Source organism: Haliotis asinina, chromosome 11, assembly GCF_037392515.1.
Source record: "Haliotis asinina isolate JCU_RB_2024 chromosome 11, JCU_Hal_asi_v2, whole genome shotgun sequence".
In the NCBI taxonomy this organism is placed as follows: Eukaryota; Metazoa; Mollusca; class Gastropoda; order Lepetellida; family Haliotidae; genus Haliotis; species Haliotis asinina.
In genome coordinates this window covers 18,757,985-18,781,400 of record NC_090290.1, presented here as the reverse complement: position 1 = coordinate 18,781,400, position 23,416 = coordinate 18,757,985, and the positions used below count along the sequence as shown (strand labels likewise).

General features: G+C 38.4%; 1 protein-coding gene across 1 annotated transcript; it reads left to right on the top strand.

Moving 5' to 3' along the window:
* Positions 1-1,407: 1,407 nt before the first annotated feature.
* LOC137256596 (ATP-binding cassette sub-family F member 2-like) lies at positions 1,408-22,568 on the top strand. The gene is made up of 15 exons (XM_067794471.1): positions 1,408-1,510; positions 2,816-2,952; positions 7,095-7,322; positions 8,962-9,150; positions 9,665-9,789; positions 10,342-10,484; positions 11,409-11,511; positions 13,448-13,543; positions 14,498-14,617; positions 14,885-14,974; positions 16,198-16,308; positions 16,602-16,664; positions 17,666-17,794; positions 18,608-18,811; positions 20,022-22,568. The coding sequence occupies exons 2-15, from the start codon at positions 2,838-2,840 to the stop codon at positions 20,160-20,162; spliced, it is 1,857 nt and encodes a 618-aa protein (XP_067650572.1). The 5' UTR covers positions 1,408-1,510; positions 2,816-2,837; the 3' UTR covers positions 20,163-22,568.
* Positions 22,569-23,416: the final 848 nt, after the last annotated feature.

Genomic DNA, 23,416 nt, shown 5'->3' with positions numbered 1-23,416 from the left:
CTTTTCTTCCATCGACTAATTGCTATCCGAGATTCAACAATTGAAATGAGTTTACAGTTCGATACATCTTTACTGACCAAGTAAACAGTCACTGGTAGACGCGTTAGATGCATTCTAATGTATTCATGATGACTCGACTTGACTCATGGAAACCCAGACATATACTGTAGGAAAAAATATGGGACCACATGAAAGACGAGTGTTGCTTTATTTTTTTTCCAAGGTTTATTCACAAGCTTTGTGCCGCATAGCCTGTGAAAAAAAGGATAACTGAGAACGGCGGTAACAAAGCAGATTATACTCGTGAAAGTTCGTATTTTTCCGGCACATGCAGGGTATATCGTCTTGAAGGATACGGAAGAGGCGAGTGGTTACGAATCAAGAATTAAATCAGGGAGAGTATAGGTTCACAATACCCTGGCACGTATGAGGGAAGCCTGCATATAAGGATCCCTCATATTTTGCCTTCAGTATATAACGACGAAACGGAATATTTATAATGCAAGGCTAAATAAATGAGCAAATATAGATGCCTTAAGTTACAAACGAGCTGGACATAAATCATTTTCAACTTTTATATATATATATATATGAGACTCGGGATTATTTCTATTCTAGTTCAAACAGCGCATTGACGACTGTTGATCTCGGCAACAGTATAATGACGTTCTCAAGATTCCCAAATTACGAACATATTCTACTTTCAAAACAACTTTAACCATGGAACTCTATCGCAAATGTATAAACGATAAACCCTTTTTCGAAACACTCATCAGATTGGATTGGAAACAGGAAGTCCACAAGGAAGACGAAAGGGGAAAGAACGTGTGCAGAGCCCTTAAACCCGCACAAACGTGTTTCTGTTGTGGAAAATCAAGTTTAATTCATGTAGAAAATGAATATAACTTTTTAATCCATTGAGGATTAAACAGTTAGATAGTTTTTACTATAAAAATCCAACTTGTTTTAAATTTATAGATCTTATGTCAACGCAATGTAAGTCTACCCTATGTCAGTTATCAAAGGCCATACTTTTTGCGTTAAAGCACAGAATGTCACGTAAATCTGTGTTCTATATTCATTGTCTGTTTTGTAAAGAGTATGTTTGTTGGACCTGCGGCCTTTAACGCTTCATTAATTAATGCATACAAAACGCACACGTTATACACCTCGCTTTCTTTTGAAATCAGTCGATGTATGCTTCCTGACTCCTATTCCGGATTATCTGCATTCCGTTTGTATCAACCCGAGGCGTAAAAAATATACATGCGTGGTATTGGTTTAAATTACAAGATGAAAATAAGAAACTATATCGTTTCATTCATTGTGTAAAATGATGTGTAATATTTTAACGAGCATTGAGTAAACATTTATCAGTTTTATAGAAAATAAGTATTTTATAGTTTCGGTATGAATGCACTTCCGGTTCCGAAGCATGTGGAGTTGACATCGCGCTCTAACGCAGGTGTCGATAGGGGATTGTCACGTTTTGAGTTCGTCTATTTCATAGGTAAGACACTTGTTTTCAAACCATATCAGCTCTGATACATAAATAATGGTTATGTGTATTTCTGCTGAGTGAAGTGGGCCATTTTTGTTTGAATTTTAGGCAGTATTTCATTTTCTTTTCCTATGCATGGAAATACCGGACTTAGCGCCTACTCACATAACAGCTTGTCGTTATGAAATACCCAGATATTTTCTCTTTAGGTTTTTACAATTGGTCTTTCTTTCAATTTTGTTTTTAGGGTAAATCTGAAAGACAATAGACCGCGTCCCATATGTGAAAAACAGGTCTTCAGTTCTATCGAACCACCGTTATGACGTCATAGTTTCTATGCTGTATCATTAGGCTTAGTAACAAACAACGTCCTGTGTCTCAAATAACAATAAATGAAATATTTTACCCCTCACTGGCCTCTTTCAGTCAGTCAGTCAGTCAGTTTGTATTCAGCTTGTGTCTGATTTTGTGTTTAATGATACTTTGAAGATATTTTAATATTATTTTATCAATGTTCACAAGACATGTTTGGACTAAATGAGTGAAAATGAAACCCAAAATCATGTTTACTCACATGTACGTTCTGTAGAATGAAAGATTTTCGTGACGAATCTCAAGGGTTTGGGTTTTTTGTTTTGTTTTGTTCTTTGCCTAAGAATAGATAAACTTGTCACAACAGTCAGAAAACCTAACCCCAAATCCTTGAAATAATCCTGAAAATAGAATACATTTCAAGCATGGTTACAGGCAAAACGTTTGCCAATACCATAAAGAATTCAGAATTCCATGTGAGTCTCTGCAATAATAAGCTGCTGGTTGTGATTATTAAACTGAGCTGTTTAGCTCATGTGTATCAACATGTGTATTCATAGTCAGATATTGTTTTACTTTTACAATTTGAGCTCTAGTATGTGACTGTAAGAATTTGCAGATGTTCAATATGAGCAGTAATGTATGATAATGAATGAAAAATGCATAGAAATTATGATGTATTACTAATGTTTATATTGTGTTATGGAGGAGTTACTGTAATTCACTGGATAGAAATGTTTAAACTTTAAACTTTCATTTTCATTATGCACATTTATTCATAATCTTTTGAGTATATTTCCTCTTAGTAGTAACATTGTAAGTTTAGTGGTCTCAAGGTTAAAACTATTCCAAAGATCGAGACATGATCAGAAACATTAAAAAGGCCAAACTTAATGGGATATCTATAACATTTTGAAAAGATGCTGTTACCAGCTTGTAGTGCCGAGGACAAGATGCTGTTGTTTACACCAGGTTATATTGAAGTCATATATCTCATTTCAGAGATTTACCCCCCTCAAACGCAATGCCATCTGACGCCAAGAAAAAGCGTGAAGCCAAGAAAAAGGAAGCTCAGCGTAGCCGTGGGAAGAAGCCACAGGAGAATGGAGAAGAAAATGGGGTGAAAAATGAATCTACTGGTAAGCTTGATACCTTTTACCCAAGCAGTGGCACTTAATGTTCTTAACATTATGTAAAATTAGTTCATTCATTTTTTCATCAAACTTTCAAAGATGATGTTTAGGGGTGTGGTAATCTTTCTTTCAATTTTCATCAAAAGTGATATTTAGGAGTGCAGTGGGAGAGTTGGCTGAAGCGCCAGGCTATTGATTAAGCAAGGATGAGGGATCGAGGATACCAGGGTTGCCTGGCTGGATACATTTTACGTAGGAGACAGCTTGACATGTCACCCCTGACTTCACTGTATACATGTCACTTTGTAAAAACAAAATGTAGGCAATTAGTTGTCAGATATGACTTCAGTGAGTCAATAACACAGGTCATTGGGGTCCATGGATTTTGAGGATGTAATTTCTTCATGGTTGCTGAGAAAAAAGTGAAATTTGTGTTATCGCTGTATGCGAAAACGGACCCTCACGAATAAGGAAGTTGTACGTGTATGGAATGAGGTAATGTCATTTCTTTTGCTGTTTCTCCGTAGTTACTGTAGATGGTTTTTATGAATGAAAATAGGATTGGATTTAATCAAATAAAATTATACATCATACCTTCTTGAATGGCAGTGTTTATCTGCGTTGTAACGTGATATGTTGCATCACAGCAAACATTGTAATTGCTTGACTGTTGGTACATCTTGATGATAAAGTTGTCTTTTATAAGTTATCATGGTGGTTCCCTGTTTGTCTGATTATTATTGAGAAAACTCTTCATGTTTTGAGCATGTGATATGGATACATGGATATGTACAATAAACACTGTTTATTGCAGTCTGCACTGAATTTCCCTAGATTACAATGTGATTAACCAGAGGTCAACAGCGGATTTGTTGATCTGCTGTTTTCGATGACATGGAGGGAAGTGATCACCGGGCAACATTTTTAATGGATTACACGGTATTTTAACCCAATCCGCACTCTTGAGCATTATTACAAGGGATATAGCCATCCTAGCATATGACCGGCAAATTTCATTCACGACCGGAAAAATTTTGGTCGCCAGACACAATTGGCGTTTTCCATGTTGTCACAACCACTGGTGTACAGTACATAACCCTGTGCACTTAAAGTAACCCACTAAACCATTGGTGTGTGTCCAGATAGTGGCCACATGAATATGTGCAAACACCTAGTTGTAGGTACAGCAACATGTGACCTGTGAAGATCTGGGTTCTTCAGCAACCGATGTATGCCATAAAAGGCAACTATGGTTCTCGTAAGAGGCAAATAACAAGGTCCGGTAGACAGGCAGTATGACTTGGTTGACATATGTCATTGGTTCCCAATTGCACAGATCGATACTCATGCTGTTGATCACTGGATTGTCTGGTCCAGACTTGATTATTTACCCACTTCTGCCATATAGCTGGAATATTGCTGAGTGTGGCGTGTAAAACTAAAGTCACTCACTCACCAATGCAACATGCTGTGAACTATGTATCCTAGTTCACAAAGCTGTGAAAGGGTACCTTGTTAGGGTGAGAAATCCACAAAAAAAACCTCAGTTGAGTTGTATACTCCAATGGGAGTTCAGATTGAAAATACAATGTGCTGTTGAGATACATTCAGTGATTGAGGGGGAAAGGACCAGCACCTTGTGCAAGCACTAGTTGCCTTTGTGTGTGGGGACCTGTGAAGGTTTGGGGTAGAATAGGCCCTCAGCAACACATGCTTGCTACAAAAGGCCACTATGCATGTCGTAAGATGCAATTGACAGGATCAGGAGGTCAGGCTTGCTGACTTGGTTGACATGTCATCGGTTTTCAAATGCACAGATCGATGCTCATTCTGTTGATCAGTGGATTGTCTGGTCCAGACTCGAATATTTACAGACTGTCGCCGTGGAATATTGCTGAGTGCAACGTGAAGTTAAACTTGCTCACTTATTTGTGTGGCCATATTATATACATTCCAAAACTTCTTCCAGGGAAAACACCACAGTTATCTGTTGTGATATGTTTTATCAACATCTCTTGAAGCATTTCGAAAGGTGGCCTAAATGTACATTCTCATATCTGGCCAATATTTTTAGTGTCTGTCCACTAGGTGCTATGGTATTTTGCAGATGGAATGAATGAGCATTGTTTGAGAAATGTACTCACACATAACTGGAAAATACACAACACACAGTTAACTTCATCATACAGGCTACCATGTGTGCAAAATAGTTAACAAATTCTGCTAGTCAGTCAGACTAGCACCTCTAATATTATGTATAATTCACTAACCTGAAACCTGAATGGTAAAACTAAGCAAAATAATGTAATAGATGAGAATGAGTTATTATTGACATGACATGGGTTGCATCATGAAGATGCTAATAGTAATATGTTGAACATTTTCATCAAGCTCTAATCTTGTATGATTCAAAAGTGAATTATGACTTCATAGGTCGGAGAGTGTGATATATTTGTTAAGGGACCCCCTGCACCCCCAAGGACATACATCAATAGGCTTTTTAATTGATGTATTGTTTTTAAATGGATTGAAATGTAACCCCAAAAACTGGAAATTTAATTTTAAAAAACACGATTAATTGCTATCACCAATTGCAATCCATCAATAGTTGGATGCATTGTTTCTGTGTTAAGCTCTAGGTCTCTTGAAGTTTATCAGGACTGTAGTTTATAGTGTGTTTGCAGTCAGTTCTCAGTAATAAAATGAGAATGAGAAAATTATAACCATGTTTGAACCTGCTAAGTGAAGAAGAAAAAGGCATTACTGGCAACAGAAATAATTGTTATTTATTGATCTACTTCCCCAAGGCACATGAAATGACTTATAAAGAATGGGCAACTCACCATCTCAAATTAAGATTGATTTAGGATGTTTTTCAACCTTTAGTTGTAATTACTTACCAGTGATGATATTATCATGATTATTGATGTCCTGCAACAGGTGTAGTGTAGTTGTGACAGATGTAACACTGAGCTGTACACCACCCTGGTAGAAGCCATTCCCACCTGAACAATGGACCTACTTTCATATACTGTGTAGGCAATATGGAGCCAGATGGATAAAGTGTCCACTTCTTCCGTCAAAGACCTGGGTTCAGTTCCACATGGTACAGTGTGTGAAGCTCATTTCTGGTGTCACACACATTATGTTGCAGGAATATTCCTTAGGCGGCATAAAACCAAACTCACTCCTGTGCTGCGTTGCTGCACATTCATCAGTAATCTTATCTGAAGTTATTGTTTTGTAACAAACACGTTTTATGTAAGGTGTAGTAGGGTATTGTGGATGTCACTCTCTGTATTGTCTGGTTATGAGGTACACAACCAAGGTTTCCATTCACTGGTATGTGGTGGATATTTGCAAGTAAAATTGCCCAGGACTGATATATTTGGAGGCAATTAGCCAGTGTGTCAGGTTAAACACAAAAGGTAGTTTTTCTCCTGTTAAAAATGTTATCAAATTCAAAATACAATCATAAAAATAATCCTCTAAACCTAACAGAACTTTTTGTGATATCTAAATTCATCATGCCACTCACAATGTGATAGGTTGGTTTGACAGTCATTCTGAAATGGTCAATGTATTTTGTACCTTGAAACATCACTGTTTTTACTACTGTTGCTGGATATCACAGAAAATAGCAATTTGATCCAATTGTTAACATGTTGACTATCACATTCACAAGTATACTTATATTCATTCTTGCCAAATTTGCCACTATGAGTTATCTCGAGCAACGTCTGTGGTGTTTTACAACAGGTTTCACTTGTTGGCAAAGTAAGCACAAACAACAAACATATTTACACTGTGCTTGGGACCTACTAATTGTGTTGGCATCCAGACATGATTTCCTCTCATGCTTCTTGGTTTTAAAAATGACTATGCTCATGTCATGCCATGAGACAGAATATTTTATGTATGCCATTTCAATATTTACCATGCTATGTCATGAGAATTAAGCACTATTTTATTCACTGGAGAGCTGCTTGGATCCGTCTCTTGACTTATTTCACACAAGGTGCTCACTTTTTCATGAATTTGGTGATGAAATCTTTACAATAAGCCAACTAACTCTCAAACAACTAACATATATAGAAATGAATGCTTTCCAGTTTCTAATTGACTGACTTTATTTCATGCTGTTTCAGCCAATGGTGCATCTAACGGCGTGAGTGAAGTGATCGAGGCTCTAGATGGCCTTGACCTTGCCTCCAAGTACCGCTCCTGCACAGGTGTGTTAGCCTCACATCCTGACAGTCGTGACGTCCACATCCACAACCTCTCCATCACGTTTCATGGGGTAGAGCTACTACAGGACACTAAGTTCGAGCTCAACGTGGGACGAAGATATGGTCTCATTGGCCTCAATGGATGTGGTAAGCTGTAGTGACAGTGTTGCCCCAAAGGAGTGGTATCCTGTAGGGTCAGTATAGAGTTAAACAACAAACAAAACAAATTGGTTCATTGACAACACAGGTTGTTTTGTGATTCATACTGTGTATTATGCATATTCATATCCTACTAAAAATAATAAGATCCCGCAGATTCTATGGCAGTTGTGTCCCTTTGCTGCTGCATGAAATGGGGGACTATGTTTTCATCAGCGTCCATATGCAAGTCCCAATTCTTGTTTACATGATACCTCAGTGTCTGTAAATTAGGTGACAGCCTACATTGGGTGATTATGAAGACACCAGTTCTTTCAGGGATATGAAATGTCTCAAAAACTAAAAAGTAGTAAATATGTGATAAATATTTCATTCATCTTTAGCAGTGGTGGACATGGCCATAATACTGGCAAATACTTGTTATAGTCAATCTGTTGTGCTATTGCTAAAATTAAAAATTAAAATTCTTAGATTTGAATCTTAGTTTCTTACGTAATACCCTGGGTCAAGACTTTCAAAACTCTTAGTAAGTCAGTGGTAATGTATTTAATTTATGACTATCTTAACACTGAGAGAGCTAATGTAAAAATAGGCCCTTTGCCTAGATTTCCAAGCTCTCTTAGTCCTAAGTTAATCCATACATTAACATTAAGGTACAACTATTTGAACTATTTTCCATAATTAGTTCCGCTAAGGGAGCTTCTAAAATCTAGGCCTTGGTCATAATGTACTCATTTTGTCGCTGCCACATCACTGTTGATGCTGAAGGTAAACTGGTAATATTCTTGATATCAGGTCATGTAATGCATAACCCTGGTAAAATCAATCTTTCATGTATTAATTAAAGTATCAGTTACATTATGTAAGGAGCAGATATGATCAGGGTGTAATGGGATATGAATAGATCTGTTACTGTCAAAAGTAGGTTGCATCATTGGCATTAAGTATCATGGGTGGGATCTGCATGTTGTGAGGCACTGATGCTGTTGATGTAGATGTATATGTTTTGACGGGGTAACCTGACATCATCTGCTGTCTGCATTTCTTGTGTTTCTTATACTTAACAGGGGTAGCCATGGGGTTAAATCTTTCACTCAACATGCCAGTGACTTAGGTTCAGTTGTCCACATTGGTACAGTGTGTGAAGCCCATTACAACAATATTGTCTTTCAACTGTCCAATCTGGACACTCCTTGTATCACTTTAAGATGCTGTCATAGACGTAGATTATATTAGGCTAAATTGGAAAAAGGTGAATTGTTTCTTGGGCATCAGCTTGTCCCAATCATCCATTTGTCCGCTGTAAGAATGACAAAGTGGCGTCCTCTTCTGGCACTGTCTGTAAAAAGTAATATGTGATAAAAAGTTGCAGAAAAGTAAATTTTTTATTATTTTTTATTCAGTATGTGTTTTTTATAAACATATTTAGTACTGCTAAGAAACAAAGCAGGAAAATCAGTTCTTGAAGGTCATAACATTGCTGAAAACACATAACTTTCATTTAGTAGTGGTCTAATAATCGAAAATCAATCAAAAGGAAGATTATAAATAATTATTGACTATAAAAATCATTTTCAATTAACTATTTTCATTACAAACTGCCAATGCTGTCTGCTTACTTCGACAGGCAAGTCAACGCTGCTCGCAGCTTTAGATCTCCGAGAGGTTCCTGTCCCCCCACATGTGGACATCTTTCTGTTGCGTCGAGAGATGCCCCCCAGTGACAAAACAGCTCTGGAGTCTGTCATTGAAGTTGATGAGGAGAGACTGAGGCTTGAGAAGGAGGCAGAAATACTCGGATCAAGAGATGACCCAGGTATGCATATCATTATGTCAGCGTTGTAGCCATGTGACTACTGCAGCCACAGAAAGGCTTATATCAGGAAGTGGGAATAAGTAAACAACTTTTGATGGAAAAGGAATTGAGTTTATGAAGACTTACCTTATTGCTTGGGTAAGTAAAATAGTTAGAATTGTTTTGGCCACAGAATTAATACCCATACCAATCATTCAGTGTGTGAATATGAATAAATAAGATTTCTGGGTTTATTTGTTTCATGAAACTTGTGAAGATCCAGGGTTAGAACGGAGCTTCAGTACAATCTACATTCTTTTTAAGGAAATATATACCATAGATACATTGGTGACAGTGTTTATTATCCCTTACCACGCGTTTAGCGCAAAGCAGGGGATATAGTATTAGGTTCCGTAGGTACAGATTTTTCAAACTGCCATATAGCTGGAATATCATTGCAAGTTCAATAACCAATTTGAATAACTGTTCAAAGATAACCCAGGCTGACACTCTCTCTCTCTCTCTCTTTGCCCAGAATCCCATGAACGTCTGCTGGATGTGTACGAGCGTCTGGATGAGATGGATGCAGACAACGCTGAGACAAAGGCTGGCTACATCCTCAGTGGTCTTGGTTTCACCAAAGAAATGCAACACACAAAGGTAGTCATGATTAGTATGACTGAACATTTGGTGATGTACATTGAGGAATCAAATTAGTATTTCCTGACACCTGTTAGCCTGTTATACAGAGTGGCAAACAAATGTATCAAGTATAGACAGTGCAAGTCGATAGAATTAGAAGGTGGCAGGTCTAGATCACTACAGTCTCTGTCACTCTGATTGATGGGGTGTTGGGGTAGGCAAGTGTTATGAAATCTGATTGTCACACCGAAAACTGGGATTTGTTTCCCCACATAGGTACATTATGTGAAGCCAATTTCTGGCATGATATTGCTGGAATATTGCCCTTAACAACAAAATAATGCACACACTCACTCTGATTTAAACCTAGGTTAGGAATTAAAATCCAAGCCATGTTGGAGGTCTCTCAGCACATGGTTGTGGATTTAACTGATGTGGTAAATGTGTTTCTTGAAGCTGATGTCATGCAATTGGATTGAATGCTGTCAAAGAAGACTTAAACCTGACTCATGCACTTTTATCTTGAAGGAACATAAGAAGTTAAAGAGCTGTGACTGCTTGTTTTTTCAGGTGAAAGATTTCTCCGGAGGTTGGCGTATGCGGATTGCTCTGGCCCGTGCACTGTACATCAAACCAGCCCTGCTCCTGTTGGATGAGCCCACCAACCATCTGGATCTGAATGCTTGTGTGTGGCTGGAACAAGAACTGGCCAAGTAAGATTAAGAACACGAGGGAGATCTAAGGCAATCATAGAGCGAAATCTGCTGAAAGTTTGTTAAAGTATGGCAGCTTCAAATTCTTGTTGCACTAAGACACTTTATCAAACATGCTCAAGGTGTCCAGAAATACCTGAAATAAGGATCCTTGGCTGCAGGTTTGAGAATATTAACATTCAAGAAGGATTAGTGACATTTGTTTTAAGGACTAACTGGTTGCCATTAACTGGATGGCCCCTGTAGAATGCTATATTTGCCATTGAATATGTTTCTCAGTTTGTTATAACTGTATCCATCCTTGTGGGTTTCATCTTATCCAATATTGATTGTCCCCCGCCATGAAGTGTTAGGGATGGATGTAACTCGGAGCTCCTTCCGTTTATCCAGGGCAATGGGGACAGGTTTTCTCTAAACTGTTATAGATAAGAAAACCAAATATGGTATGCATTTTCAGGACATGAACACCTTGATGAAGGTCGAAAACAAACTTTGTCACAATTTGTTATAGAGTTATGGCCCTTGTCATGCATTTCTTGGCTTGGTGCACATTATCCTTAGTGGGAACAGATTCTCATTAAAAGGTTATGTGTCACTGTTCGTATGAAGATTGAATTTGATGTCAAAATAAGATCAGAACACAGGCAGAGGACAACAATGACCATGTCGTCCTGTTGATGTTTAGTACCATCAATTTCTGAAATATATTGATAGCCACTTGTAATGTTTATCCAATGTTGCCCACTCACAGTAATAGGACACCTGCATCAGATAAAGGGATACACAACACAGATACACAAGACAGTTTGACATAGCGATGCAATATAGTATATTGTAGGGAAGTGGAGTAGGCCAGTGGTTAGAGCATTACCCATCACGCCAAATGTCTGTCACTCGCTACAATACTTTGTGGTTTGGTTTCAGCTACAAACGTATCTTGATGATCATCTCCCACTCTCAGGACTTCCTCAACGGCGTATGCACCAACATTGTGCACATGCATCTCAAGAAACTCAAGTACTATGGTGTAAGTGTGGATATATGCTGTCTTTATGTTGTCTGAACAGTCTGTATTGTCTTCACGTTTGTCTGAAGTGTTAGCGTTGTCTTAAAGGTCACATGCAGCCAGAAAAGCACACATGATTAAAACACAATTATTCATGACATATAATATACATAGCTGATTGTGAGGAAAAAAAACCAAACCATATTATAAGCATACAGTGATGAATCAAAAGGAACGGTGATTCCATACTAACATGAATCAGAATCTGCACAGTTGTGTTTTCTGTTGCATGTGATGTTTAAGGTCTGTTGTATGACCCCCAACTTAGGAGGATTGACAGTAGCAGTGTGTGGCGTGGCATGGTTAACATGGTTACCCAATTGCTCATGCTGTCAATCACTGGTTTGTTTCATGGTTGCATGTGATGTTTAAGGTCTGTTGTATGACCCCCAACTTAGGAGGATTGACAGTAGCAGTGTGTGGCGTGGCATGGTTAACATGGTTACCCAATTGCTCATGCTGTCAATCACTGGTTTGTTTCATGGTTGCATGGACACGGAATTATGGGCAACTGTTTTGGTGTTGCATTTGTATGGTAAGAGCATAAACTGTGACGTACAAACAAGTAAAATATTATTGACGTCATAGTTTCCTGCATCCTTTGACATAGCAGATCTGAAATGTGACTGAAAATTAGGGTAGGGTATTGCCCAAATTTTCATGTTGTGATATAGCGTGGCATGGTGCAACATGTTTTGTAATATACAGGGAAAATGTAACACATGGGATATGGTAGTGAAAGTACTGTTTCTTTCTGAAACAATGGCCACTGTCAGGACTCTGATGTGACATATCAAGAGATCAATTGGACATGTCTCCAAATTAAAGACTTCACTCTAAAGTTTGGAAATCGAGAAACAGCATTTGCAATGTCATCCATCATTTTGATTTGTTTATGCGTGTGAGTGCCGGTACCAGTGTATTTAAAAGTTTAAAAGTTATGCAAGTGTACATGTATGACCAAGATAGATTCTGAAACCTGTTAATGAACATTAATGTTAAGGAAATACAAATGTCGATAGTATTTTTGACTACATCATGAAAATTTCTAATTGTCAGGTGAACCAGTTCTGGAAAAGTGTACAGCAATATGTCGTATTGTGAAGTTCAAATTGCAGTAACCAGTATTATCACCCACCCCTATTAGAAACAGTGTTTTCTTTCTTGCTGGTTATGTTTAATTTTTAGCCAATTTTCTTCTGACCCACGAAGGTCCCAGGGTAGAATAGGCCTTCAGCAACCCATGCTTGCCATAAAAGGCGACTATGCTTGTCGTAAGAGGCGACTAACGGGATTGGTTGGTCAGACTCGCCGACTTGGTTGACACATGTCATCGGTTCCCAATTGCGCAAATCGTTGCTCATGTTGTTGGTTACTGGATTGTCTGGTCCAGACTCGATTATTTACAGACCGCTGACACATAGCTGGAATATTGCTGAGTGCGGCGTAAATCTAAACTCACTCAATTTTCTTCTTTCAAAGAATGCATTTCATGTATATGGTTCATTTTGTTGAACAAGAAGAGGTACCCATCATACCCATTGAAACTTGCAAGAGTAAACTAAATACTACTGTCTTTCACTCTGCCATTCAGTGAAGATCTGATTATGATATTGTATTTACCGACTCGTGCTTGTAAACCCTACTAGGGTTTGAAAGTCAAAGTCACGGACTAGTTTAATGCATGTCATTGTGCCCCAGATGTGTAGATAGATGCTCATGATATCAATCACTTGGTGTGTGGTCGCATAGATTGCTGGCAGATCGTGTATCTTAGAGTTTGGCATTAAAAAATAGGTAAATGTTCATTCTATGCTTTTTCCTCATCAGACTAAATTCCGTAGAGGTGGACAATTGACAGAGCAACTCTCCATGATATTTGTTTGTGTCTTCTCAGGGTAACTACGATGCCTACATACAGACCCGCATGGAGCTTGAAGAAAACCAGATGAAGAGGTACAAGTGGGAACAGGATCAGATCGCCCACATGAAGGTGGGTTACCTCCCCTTAGTTGTGTAACCACAATGGGGTCCGGTTGTTTCCTTTTAAGATGTAGACAATGTCAGGTGTTTGGAATATGATGACATAAAAGGCCGAGGTTCAGTACAGAGTTCTCTCCCTTGGAGATTGACGCTTAGTACAATGGTCAAACTTTCGTAGCGATGAATTTCTGATTCCAAACAACTGACAAACTTAAATTTATACCCAAAAGTGTTTGTGTTTTGATGAGACAAACTTGAATACTTCACCATTTGACCACATAGGTAACTGTGGTTGCCTTTGACCTCTTAACTCTCCCTACACGAAATGCATAGCAATAACTTCATAAAGATTGAGAAAATAATCTGAAATGTCTTCATATTTAGATTTAGCATATAGATTTTTCAGATGTGTAAAACCAGAAAATAAGCTTTGAGGATTTTGTTTATTGTCCTTGTTTGTAACTTTTAAATATTTTACATGATCCCACTCAGTGCCTCTCAGGCTTATGTTGAGTAGGTACCCTTGCCCAGATTGGGCTCTCCTGTCAGTTAAATTTGTTCGTTACTCAATAGTTATGATGTGATGTCTGCAGATGGAGGTGCTTTTTACAGTGCTAAACATAGCTGAAGGCACGTTCTTCAACTATGTTGTCTGTTGATAGTTTAATGTAGTATATGAGGCCCATGATGTTGGAGGAATATTTCCAAAAAGCTGTGTAAAACTAAACTCACTCAGTGGCTTGTTATGACAGTTTGGAACATGATGACAGAAAAGGCCGAGGTTCAGTACAGAGTTCTCTCCCTTGGAGATTGACGCTTAGTACAATGGTCAAACTCACATAGCGATTAATTCTGATTCCAAACTAGTTGCTAACACTAATTTGAGCTTCAAGTCAATGTTAGTTGATAATAGGTTCAGTTTTTAAGGCAGTCAGTTGCACTGGATTGAAATGTATATTTTCAGAACTATATTGCTCGGTTTGGTCACGGCAGTGCCAAGTTGGCCCGTCAGGCTCAGAGCAAAGAAAAGACACTGAAAAAAATGGTGGATGGGGGACTCACTGAACGAGTCACCACTGACAAGGTGAGTTGTAGCGGTTGAGGAGTCTGCCTTCTCATCGAGTCAATAGATGGCAGTCTTGTAAATAATAGACTTTAAAGAGGTCATTAATGTTTAGAAAGTCCCAAGAGTTACTATGTACTGTAGGAACAATTTTGTAAAACTTTTGGTGATAGAATATGGTAAGAACAAAGACACTTAAAATTTGACGCAATCCACAAAATATCTTGGTCATGATGTAAATAAACTTTTGAAAACATATTTTAATTTCTGAACAATGCTGTATTCCAGACATTGTCATTCTACTTCCCAAGCTGTGGAAAGCTGCCGCCACCTGTCATCATGGTCCAGCATGTCAGCTTCAGATACAATGACAAGAAGGTAGGTCAATGTTTTGCATCTTTACAGACAGATACACTTGAAGATCAGGGTTACCATTTGTATGTAGCAACCCATGCTTGTTGTAAGAGACAGCTACGTCGCCATATAGCTGGGATATCGCGGAGATCTGGTGTAAACAAACAACTATGGAGGTGAAATGCTTGGGCTTGTAATATCTATGGGTGTCTATTGTGGAGGAATTAACCACTGACAATTTCGTTAATAAAAAGAATATTATATTCATGCCCGTATCATACTGTGTCACAGAAGAAACATGATGTTGGTGCATTGTTCATGACATCCATCACCATGACAAAGTGACATTTTTGCCCTTGTAGGTAATAATATCATGAGAGTCTGTTAGGACAAACTATTAAAATACAATTTTGAAGTCATTTCCCAAATGAATAGTTAGTTACAATGAGATGAAAACAGGTTGAAGTAGTTTAAGCCTCTTTAGATAATGATTAACTTGAAACTCAGATCAGGTACATAGTTAAGACATAAACTCAATGAAGCTGCAAGTCTGCCCCCCAAACAATAACAAAATACAAAACATAAATATTAAATAAAAAAACCCAAACAATCCATGTACCCATTTCAATTACTAAACTATCAATAGTCACATATGATATCGATGCATCAATTGTTTTTCATTCCTTCCATTGATTAATTACCATCAGAGACTCAACAATTGCCATCCAGTGATAAATTTGATGCATTGTTACAGTCGTAGTGCAGGGATTGGGAAAGGCAGTGGCCATGGGCCATTTTGCACATTAAAATGAAGAATGGCCCATAAAACTTTGAAGTTTACTGTTGATACAAGGGCAGTGGTGCAGTTTAAATTCAGAAAATGGCCCATTGTCAAAGTTCCCTTCCCCAATCCCTGGTACTGATCTCTCTTTCTCTCATTTGGACATGTATGGCACTTGTTTCTGAAATGCCAATCATATAGGTATCATCCGCATTGTTCCTCCAGCATGTAAAATCCGTGACTAGTGAGCACTGGAACAAAGCCGTCCTCAGGAGGATTAGACCAGTAACCTTTGCTTGTTAAAAGACGAAGCTGAAATAGATGCCTGATCAGACTTGATTCATATGACTTCATACCCAACTTTTGATCGACAAATTTTATAAGTACTTATATCATTTAGGACGGTTAAAGCTGATGGTAAAATGCTCAGATTGTGGTAGAATTAATGCATGTTATCTGTGTGCAGCCCTTCATCTACAAGGATCTGGACTTTGGTGTGGACTTGGACACTAGAGTGGCTTTGGTTGGACCTAACGGAGCAGGAAAGACAACTCTACTCAAGCTGATCACAGGAGATGTAAGATTACTCTTGATTAAATTTCAGTTGAACTTTCAGGCTACTGATAGGGTTTTATGTTAAAGGTACACGTTAGATAGGCATTCTGGTTTGCACAGGGGTACTATCTACCCTTTGCTCTACTGCCCATTGTGGCTGTTGACCTTAAAGAAGAAATGAGAATGAAGAATGAACTAATCCATTGAGTTGTGTAAGAATGTGCTTTGAGCATCTTTCAACGAATAAGTATAATACACTTAGAGTGGTTTATGTTGTCATCGTCGTTATTATTGTTACTACTGTTATTGTTCCAGCTTGTCCCAACAGAAGGTTTGATACGTCGGCATTCTCATTTGAAGATCGGCAGATACCACCAGGTAAGAAACATGGCAGACTGGCTCATTACATGTCCACAGGACAGAAGGTCATGTGAGGTCATGTCATGGCATGTGTATCTGAAATTGATTTCCTGTTGATATTCATAAAATTGAACAGGTTGTAAGTTGCCCTTTCAAATTTGTCAGTAAAGGCCTTTGGTCTGCTCTTGAGAATACTGAAATTGTGTAAAGTTGCTATCATCATATGTCGCCATAATTAGTTTAGTTTCTGCTTATGTAAAGCTTTAATGGTCACATGCAACCAAAGCATCAAACATGATTAAAACACAGTTATCACTTCTTCATGATGTATGAAATGCATTGGCGATTGTGAAAAAAAACACCCCAAAATTACAAGCATATAATTGCAAATCAAAAGTGCAGTATTTTGTATTTGGGTTTACCTCCCTCTAAACAAAGCAGCCATGATACCCATTCAGTGCAGTTGGATGTGCACTGATGTGTAATGACACCTTGTCAATGACCACTGGTTCATTTGCCCCAGAGCTGGAGGAAAAATTAGTTTTGAACTTTGATTTCGCGGGTGTTTTTTCATCACAGCTTTTTGTGGGTTTCTTTTCTCAACTTTATAGGTTGAATTGGCATTTTGTATGATTTGTTTCGGTAAGTGCATACCGAAAGGTATCAGAATGTGCAAAGTTGTTTTACATGCTATGTGACCTTTAATGCTGTTTATAAGCCTTTGTTACTGTGTGTGCAAACATACTGTTATGGCCATAACATCAGGAACACTAGTATGATAGACGTTCTTGGATTTCGCATTGATTCTCCAACCTCACTCCCTCAACACACTCCACCTACTTATGGGATGGTAGGGTAGCCTACTTGCTAAAGCATGTACTTATCGTGTCAAAGAGCCAGGTTCAATTCCCCACATGTACAATATTTGAAGCTCATTTTTGGTGACCCCTGTCCTCACATTGCTGGGATGTTGCTTAAAGTGGCATAAGTCTTAACTCAGTCACTCGCTGTTTGTGTAGCACCTCCATGACCAGCTGGACGTGGAGATGTCGGCCCTGGACTACATGTTGAAGTGTTATCCTGAAGTCAAGGAGAGGGAGGAGATGAGGAAGATCATCGGCCGCTACGGTCTCACGGGGCTACAACAGGTGCGCACTTCATATCAGGTTTTTCAAGATGAACTCTTGTGTAATGTTCAGAATGGCCGTACTCCATAAGCCCGAAACATAACATACAATCAACGAATTTTAAGTTTCGGGACAGGTACATATTTGAACAGGAAGATCTCTTGACTTTATCCCCAGTGATGAGTTTATTTGTGAAGTTATATGGGTTGAAAATCTCAGAGGTTATTTGATCGAGGAAGTTTGTCATTTTTATAAAGCTCACATAATCATGAAGATCCTGTAGAATTGATCTTCAGCAACCCATGCTTGTCATAAGAGGCAGCTCACAGGATTCAATGTTCTGGCTCGCTCACTTTATTGACACACCATTGTATCCCAAGTTGGTAAGTTTGGGGGTTGATATATGCTCATACTGTTGATCACTTGATTGTCTGTCCAGGCATGAGTATTTACAGACTGCAAATATATAGTTGGAGTATTGTCGAGTGCTCCGTTAAACAAAAGCAGACAAGACAAATATGTATGATGCTCATCAAACAAATCTTTTGTCGTGTTGAATTTAAGTATACTTTAGACAATATTGATAGCACTGGTTTTTGATCTGTGGTGAAAGTTATCAGTGCTAGAACAAGCGTTTGGGTTTTATACTCTGCTACAATACTACGATATTGATATTAAAACATTTTTTAGGGGTACTTTTTCTCAGTATTATATGTAAACTAGTTGGACAAAATGTAAGGGCAGTTGGTATAAGTGTATCAGAATGAAACCTAATATCATTCAATTTATCAATTCATCTTAAGTGTAGTTTGTGATTTGTTGCTGTTGTTGCAGGTGTGTCCCATCAAGAACCTGTCTGACGGTCAGAGATGCCGTGTCACCTTCGCCTGGTTAGCTTGGCAGTGTCCCCATCTGCTGTTACTGGATGAGCCCACCAACCACTTGGACCTGGAGACCATTGATGCCCTGGCAGATGCGATTAATGAGTTCGATGGTGGAATGATCCTTGTCAGTCACGACTTCAGGCTTATATCACAGGTAGGACCAACTTTTTTTTTAAGTATGTAGGTACATTGCTTGTCTTAGATCGTTTACTTAGTGGTTGTCAGTTTAATTCTTTAGAGTTATCTCCCTTGTTGACCGCATACTTAGAGCACTTGTGAAATGAGTGCAGTGGAATATTTGAGAACTTCCAAGTTATGGTACCCGTGAAGGTCCCGGGGTAGAATAGGCCTTCAGCAACCCATGCTTGCCATAAAAGGCGACTCAGCTTGTCGTAAGAGGCGACTAACGGGATCGGGTGGTCAGACTCGCTGACTTGGTTGACACATGTCATCGGTTCCCAATTGCGCAGATCGATGCTCATGTTGTTGATCACTGGATTGTCTGGTCCAGACTCGATTATTTACAGACTGCCGCCATATAGCTGTAATATTGCTGAGTGCGGCGTAAAACTAAACTCACTCACTCACTCACTCCAAGTTATGGTGTAACCTCTGATGCATCATAATGCTGCACACATACTCCTATCAGTGATAGTGCTAGTATGTAGAAACCTAATGTTCTGTGTTGTGACTACGAGATCTGCATACTTGTATTCGAAAAGTGCTTGTGAAGCTACTGATGGTGATTTGATGTAATGTAACCAACGCCTATTTCAAGGACAGTAACACTTACCAGTAAATCTTACCATGGGTCTGTAAAGCATTCATAACGTTATGAAATACCTCCAGTATAGTTTGTCATGGGTATAGTCGTGTACTGTGTTCACATTGTAGAGAAGGTCTCAGGTTTCAGTATTGTTAAATGTAAGAGGTGATTGTAATCATGCCATATGTAGATATAGATTACTGAACCATTGACGATGTCGTCATGATGGCATGTTTCGGATTTTGCATTTCTTTCTGCTGCTCATTTGCCGCTGGACATAGCTAGAACGTTGCTAGCTGCAGTTTAAAACTTTATAGAATTTATGTGTATAAGTATTATTCCTTATTAAGTTAGATTGTTACTGTGAACTGTTGATCTGTAATTCTACATATTTTTACCGAAAGTAATACAAAGGATGTATATTTATACCAGCAGTATACAAGTAAGGTGGTGGAGTGGCCTAATGGTTTAATCATTTGCTTGTGTTCCTGCCATGATATTGCTCGAAGATTGCTTTAAACAGTCACTCTTGAAAGTAAAACTTGTATTTCCAGTGAATATTCTAAACATAACATCTGTTCTTGCTTGTATTTCTCAGGTGACGGAGGAGATTTGGATCTGTGAGCATCAGAAGGTCACCAAGTGGGACTCTGACATCTTCTCGTACAAGGAACACCTGGCCAAGAAGGTCCACAAGGATATGGCAAAAGCAGCCAAAAACATGAATGTACGAAAATGATGACGGCTTCTTTTTAGGCAATTTGTGTGAATGTTCTTTAATAATTCTGGTTACTGAGCTCCAGACTTATTGGCATATTCCAGCTTTGACAAAGAATTCAAGATGAAACTTTAAAGCCTTGCAGGAATTTAGGTCTGTTATGACATGTATCTTGCAGTGGAACTGTTATCCAGAGCAATCTTTACCTCATCCCCGGTCACTGTAATGCTACACTGAATCTGAACCTTAGGAATGCTATTTGAAGACAGTCAGAAGGGTGGGAACTTGACTTGAACAGTTTCAGATCCCATTTAATGGTTAAACGCGAAACACTAGTCACACTGAACGAAGGATGAGCTTATAGTGACTGTACAGTGATGCGAGACTTGCAAGCACAGTAGTGATGTGCTGTGTCTGTCTACAGTGTACTTACTCATACTAGAAGTGTTCTCATAGCAACTCTTCGGATTTACGTGTCGAGCTGGAAAGGTGTTTTGTACATAGCCAAAGGGAGGTGCCTTCAGTGGCATTTCACTTTATACATCATGCTTGTATTTATTAACTTATGAGTTACACCATCGTTGTCAACTCCTCCACATGGGATGTTAAGACAGATGTCTAACGGTTGTACATGGTGCTGACAAGGGTGTGGATGTATTCTCAATGTTGCTGCTTCCACCTCGTCCTGCTCTTTACTTGGATCACAGTGAACGGAAACACAGTCGTTACTTTTCTGATGTGTCAGGGTCTTGTGCATGTTTAATCCAGTATTTGTACAATGCTTGAGTGTTAACTGACAAAATCTTTGCCAATTTGAAACCTGGCTTTTATTGTCAGTTATCGCCCTTGCGTTTGGAAGCATGTGCAACATGCTGAATTGCCTCATTTATCATGCAAGTAGATGATTAAATGTACTTTAAGTGGCATACATAATTTGTTACTGTACTTTTCGGGATATAAGGATGCTGCTATCTAAATAACATCTTGCTGTTACCGTGTGTTTGGTTAACTAGACACTTTTATATGCTGATGTCTTTGAGCCTGTTACTCTCAAGCAGAGCATTTGTATATCTTTTATCCCTGAAGCAAATTTCATCAGAATGTTATGTGATGTTTTTCTGAATGTTAGTGAGCTTAGTTCACTGACAAGGTAGTAAAGTTAACTGAACAAGGCTGTGATTGTTTTTTTGACATCATACATCCGTGAGTGTAGCAGAGTCACAAATGGCGATGTTACATTGATTAGCAGATGCTTTGTCCAAATGAGCATTATTAAAGTCTTTGCCTGTCCTGCCCAACGCATATCATTTCTGATATTCATTACCCGGACTGCCATGAGAGAACAAAGACTCAAGTGTAATATATTTTATCAGCTCTTGCAACATGCCATTTAGATTGTACACATATTTCCGACAGATCTATCATCAATGCTTTTAAGTGAAATTATGTTGTGGTGTACCGAGACTTGAGCTTGTGAGACTTCATCACTTTATCTTTTGTTTCATCAATGCCTTTCTCCACATACATATTATTTGGATGCCAATATAATCCTAGGCCAAATGCCAGAAAAGACCTTATCTTTTTAGGATCTCTCAAACATGTTATCCAGCAACTAGTGTGACACCACCCACCCTCCAAAACTTCTTGTTGATATGGAACTAGCCACAGGGTGTACTACTACTGTATATTACTAGAAATAAACTGGGTTCAGTCCACTGTTGAGACAAACTGAGTATTGACCACATGGTCTAATGGATATTGTTCAACATGGTCAAGATAAGCAGTATAGGTCATAAGGCTCATTTTAATGCTATCTCTACATTTTGCCTGGGAGTAAATAAGGGTTGGATTGGAAAATGAGTTTCTTGAAAATGCATATTTTTTATCTTGTAAATGTAAAGTCAACTGCTTAGTAACATCAATGTATGGTTTCTGTTAAGACATATTGAATTTTTAAGGCAGTTCAGAATGGAAATTGTCACCTTTTAATCGGAAATCAAATTTATATTTGAAATTACTAATTGTTTAAGATTACTTTTACATTAGTTACCTAATAAATCTAACATTCATATGAATATACATTATATATATATAGATTTTCATGTCTTGTGTATCATACCATCTCCCCTTTGTACAATTTTGGCTTGGGTCAATAACTAAATGTTTGTTTTGAGGAAAGGTATTTGATCTATGACTACTGCATGTTGGAGTTCATCAATACTCTTAGGGCAGTTCAGTGCTAGTGTTCAGGAACACAAATGTGATATTTTAGGCCTATATACAATTTACATGTTTCTTCATTTTATTCCAATTCCTTTAAATCTAATATTAAGAAATATGTACTAATTCTTGTTTAAAGTCAATCTATAAAATGTAATTACATGCAAATTAAATTTGGTTATAAAGTGGATGCTGGTTTTATTTTTACTTTGTCTTAATCATGAGTCAAAACTTAGATCAAGTTGGAAGCCCTGCAGTCCTTGTGGACTCTGAAGATCAGGGTTAAAAACTGATCTTCAGAAACCCATACTTGTAAAAGGTTAGGGTGTTCGGTTTGGTATCATCATTGTATCTCAACTGCATGGTCCGACCTAAGCCATATATCTGGAATGTTCCATCTATCTGTAAGTAATCAAGTTCTGAATGTTTCCTGGTTTGCTAGTACTATTTGGTGACCCCGTGGCAAGGTCAAATCTAACCAGTGGCCAGGATCAACAGCGATACTACATAAATGGGATTCAGCAAGCCTGACCAGCTGATCCCATTACATGCACGGAGTAAAATACACTGGCCTCTTATTGTAATATGAACTGGAGAGGATTTCTTACCTGGACCTTCACATGTCCTTGTATAACAAAAACACTGATCCTGGATGAACTGACTACTCTGCTCATTGATATCCCCAGGGTATATGTTCCAATAAATCTCCACTATGCCCTGGATGCATCCCGATTACCTCCCTTTGCTGTCTCCGCCTTTTCAGAGTAGCCATCCGCTAAACCACTGTTACAATGACGTTTACCAGTGTCAACAAAGACAGCGGTGGCAGCTGCATAGGTTTTGTTCACAGAGCAACGCATGTTTTGGGGGAAACCTAACAAACTGACAGGTCCGAAAGATGAAGAAAAATATACGCAAGAATTCGTTCTACCTCTCTCAGGTACCTCTTCATCAGTTGTGTTGCCAAGATTAATCATCCAGATAAATTAAACAGTGAAAGTGAGTTGTGATTGGTACAAACAGCTTCCCAACATATACATCTGATTGGATAAAAA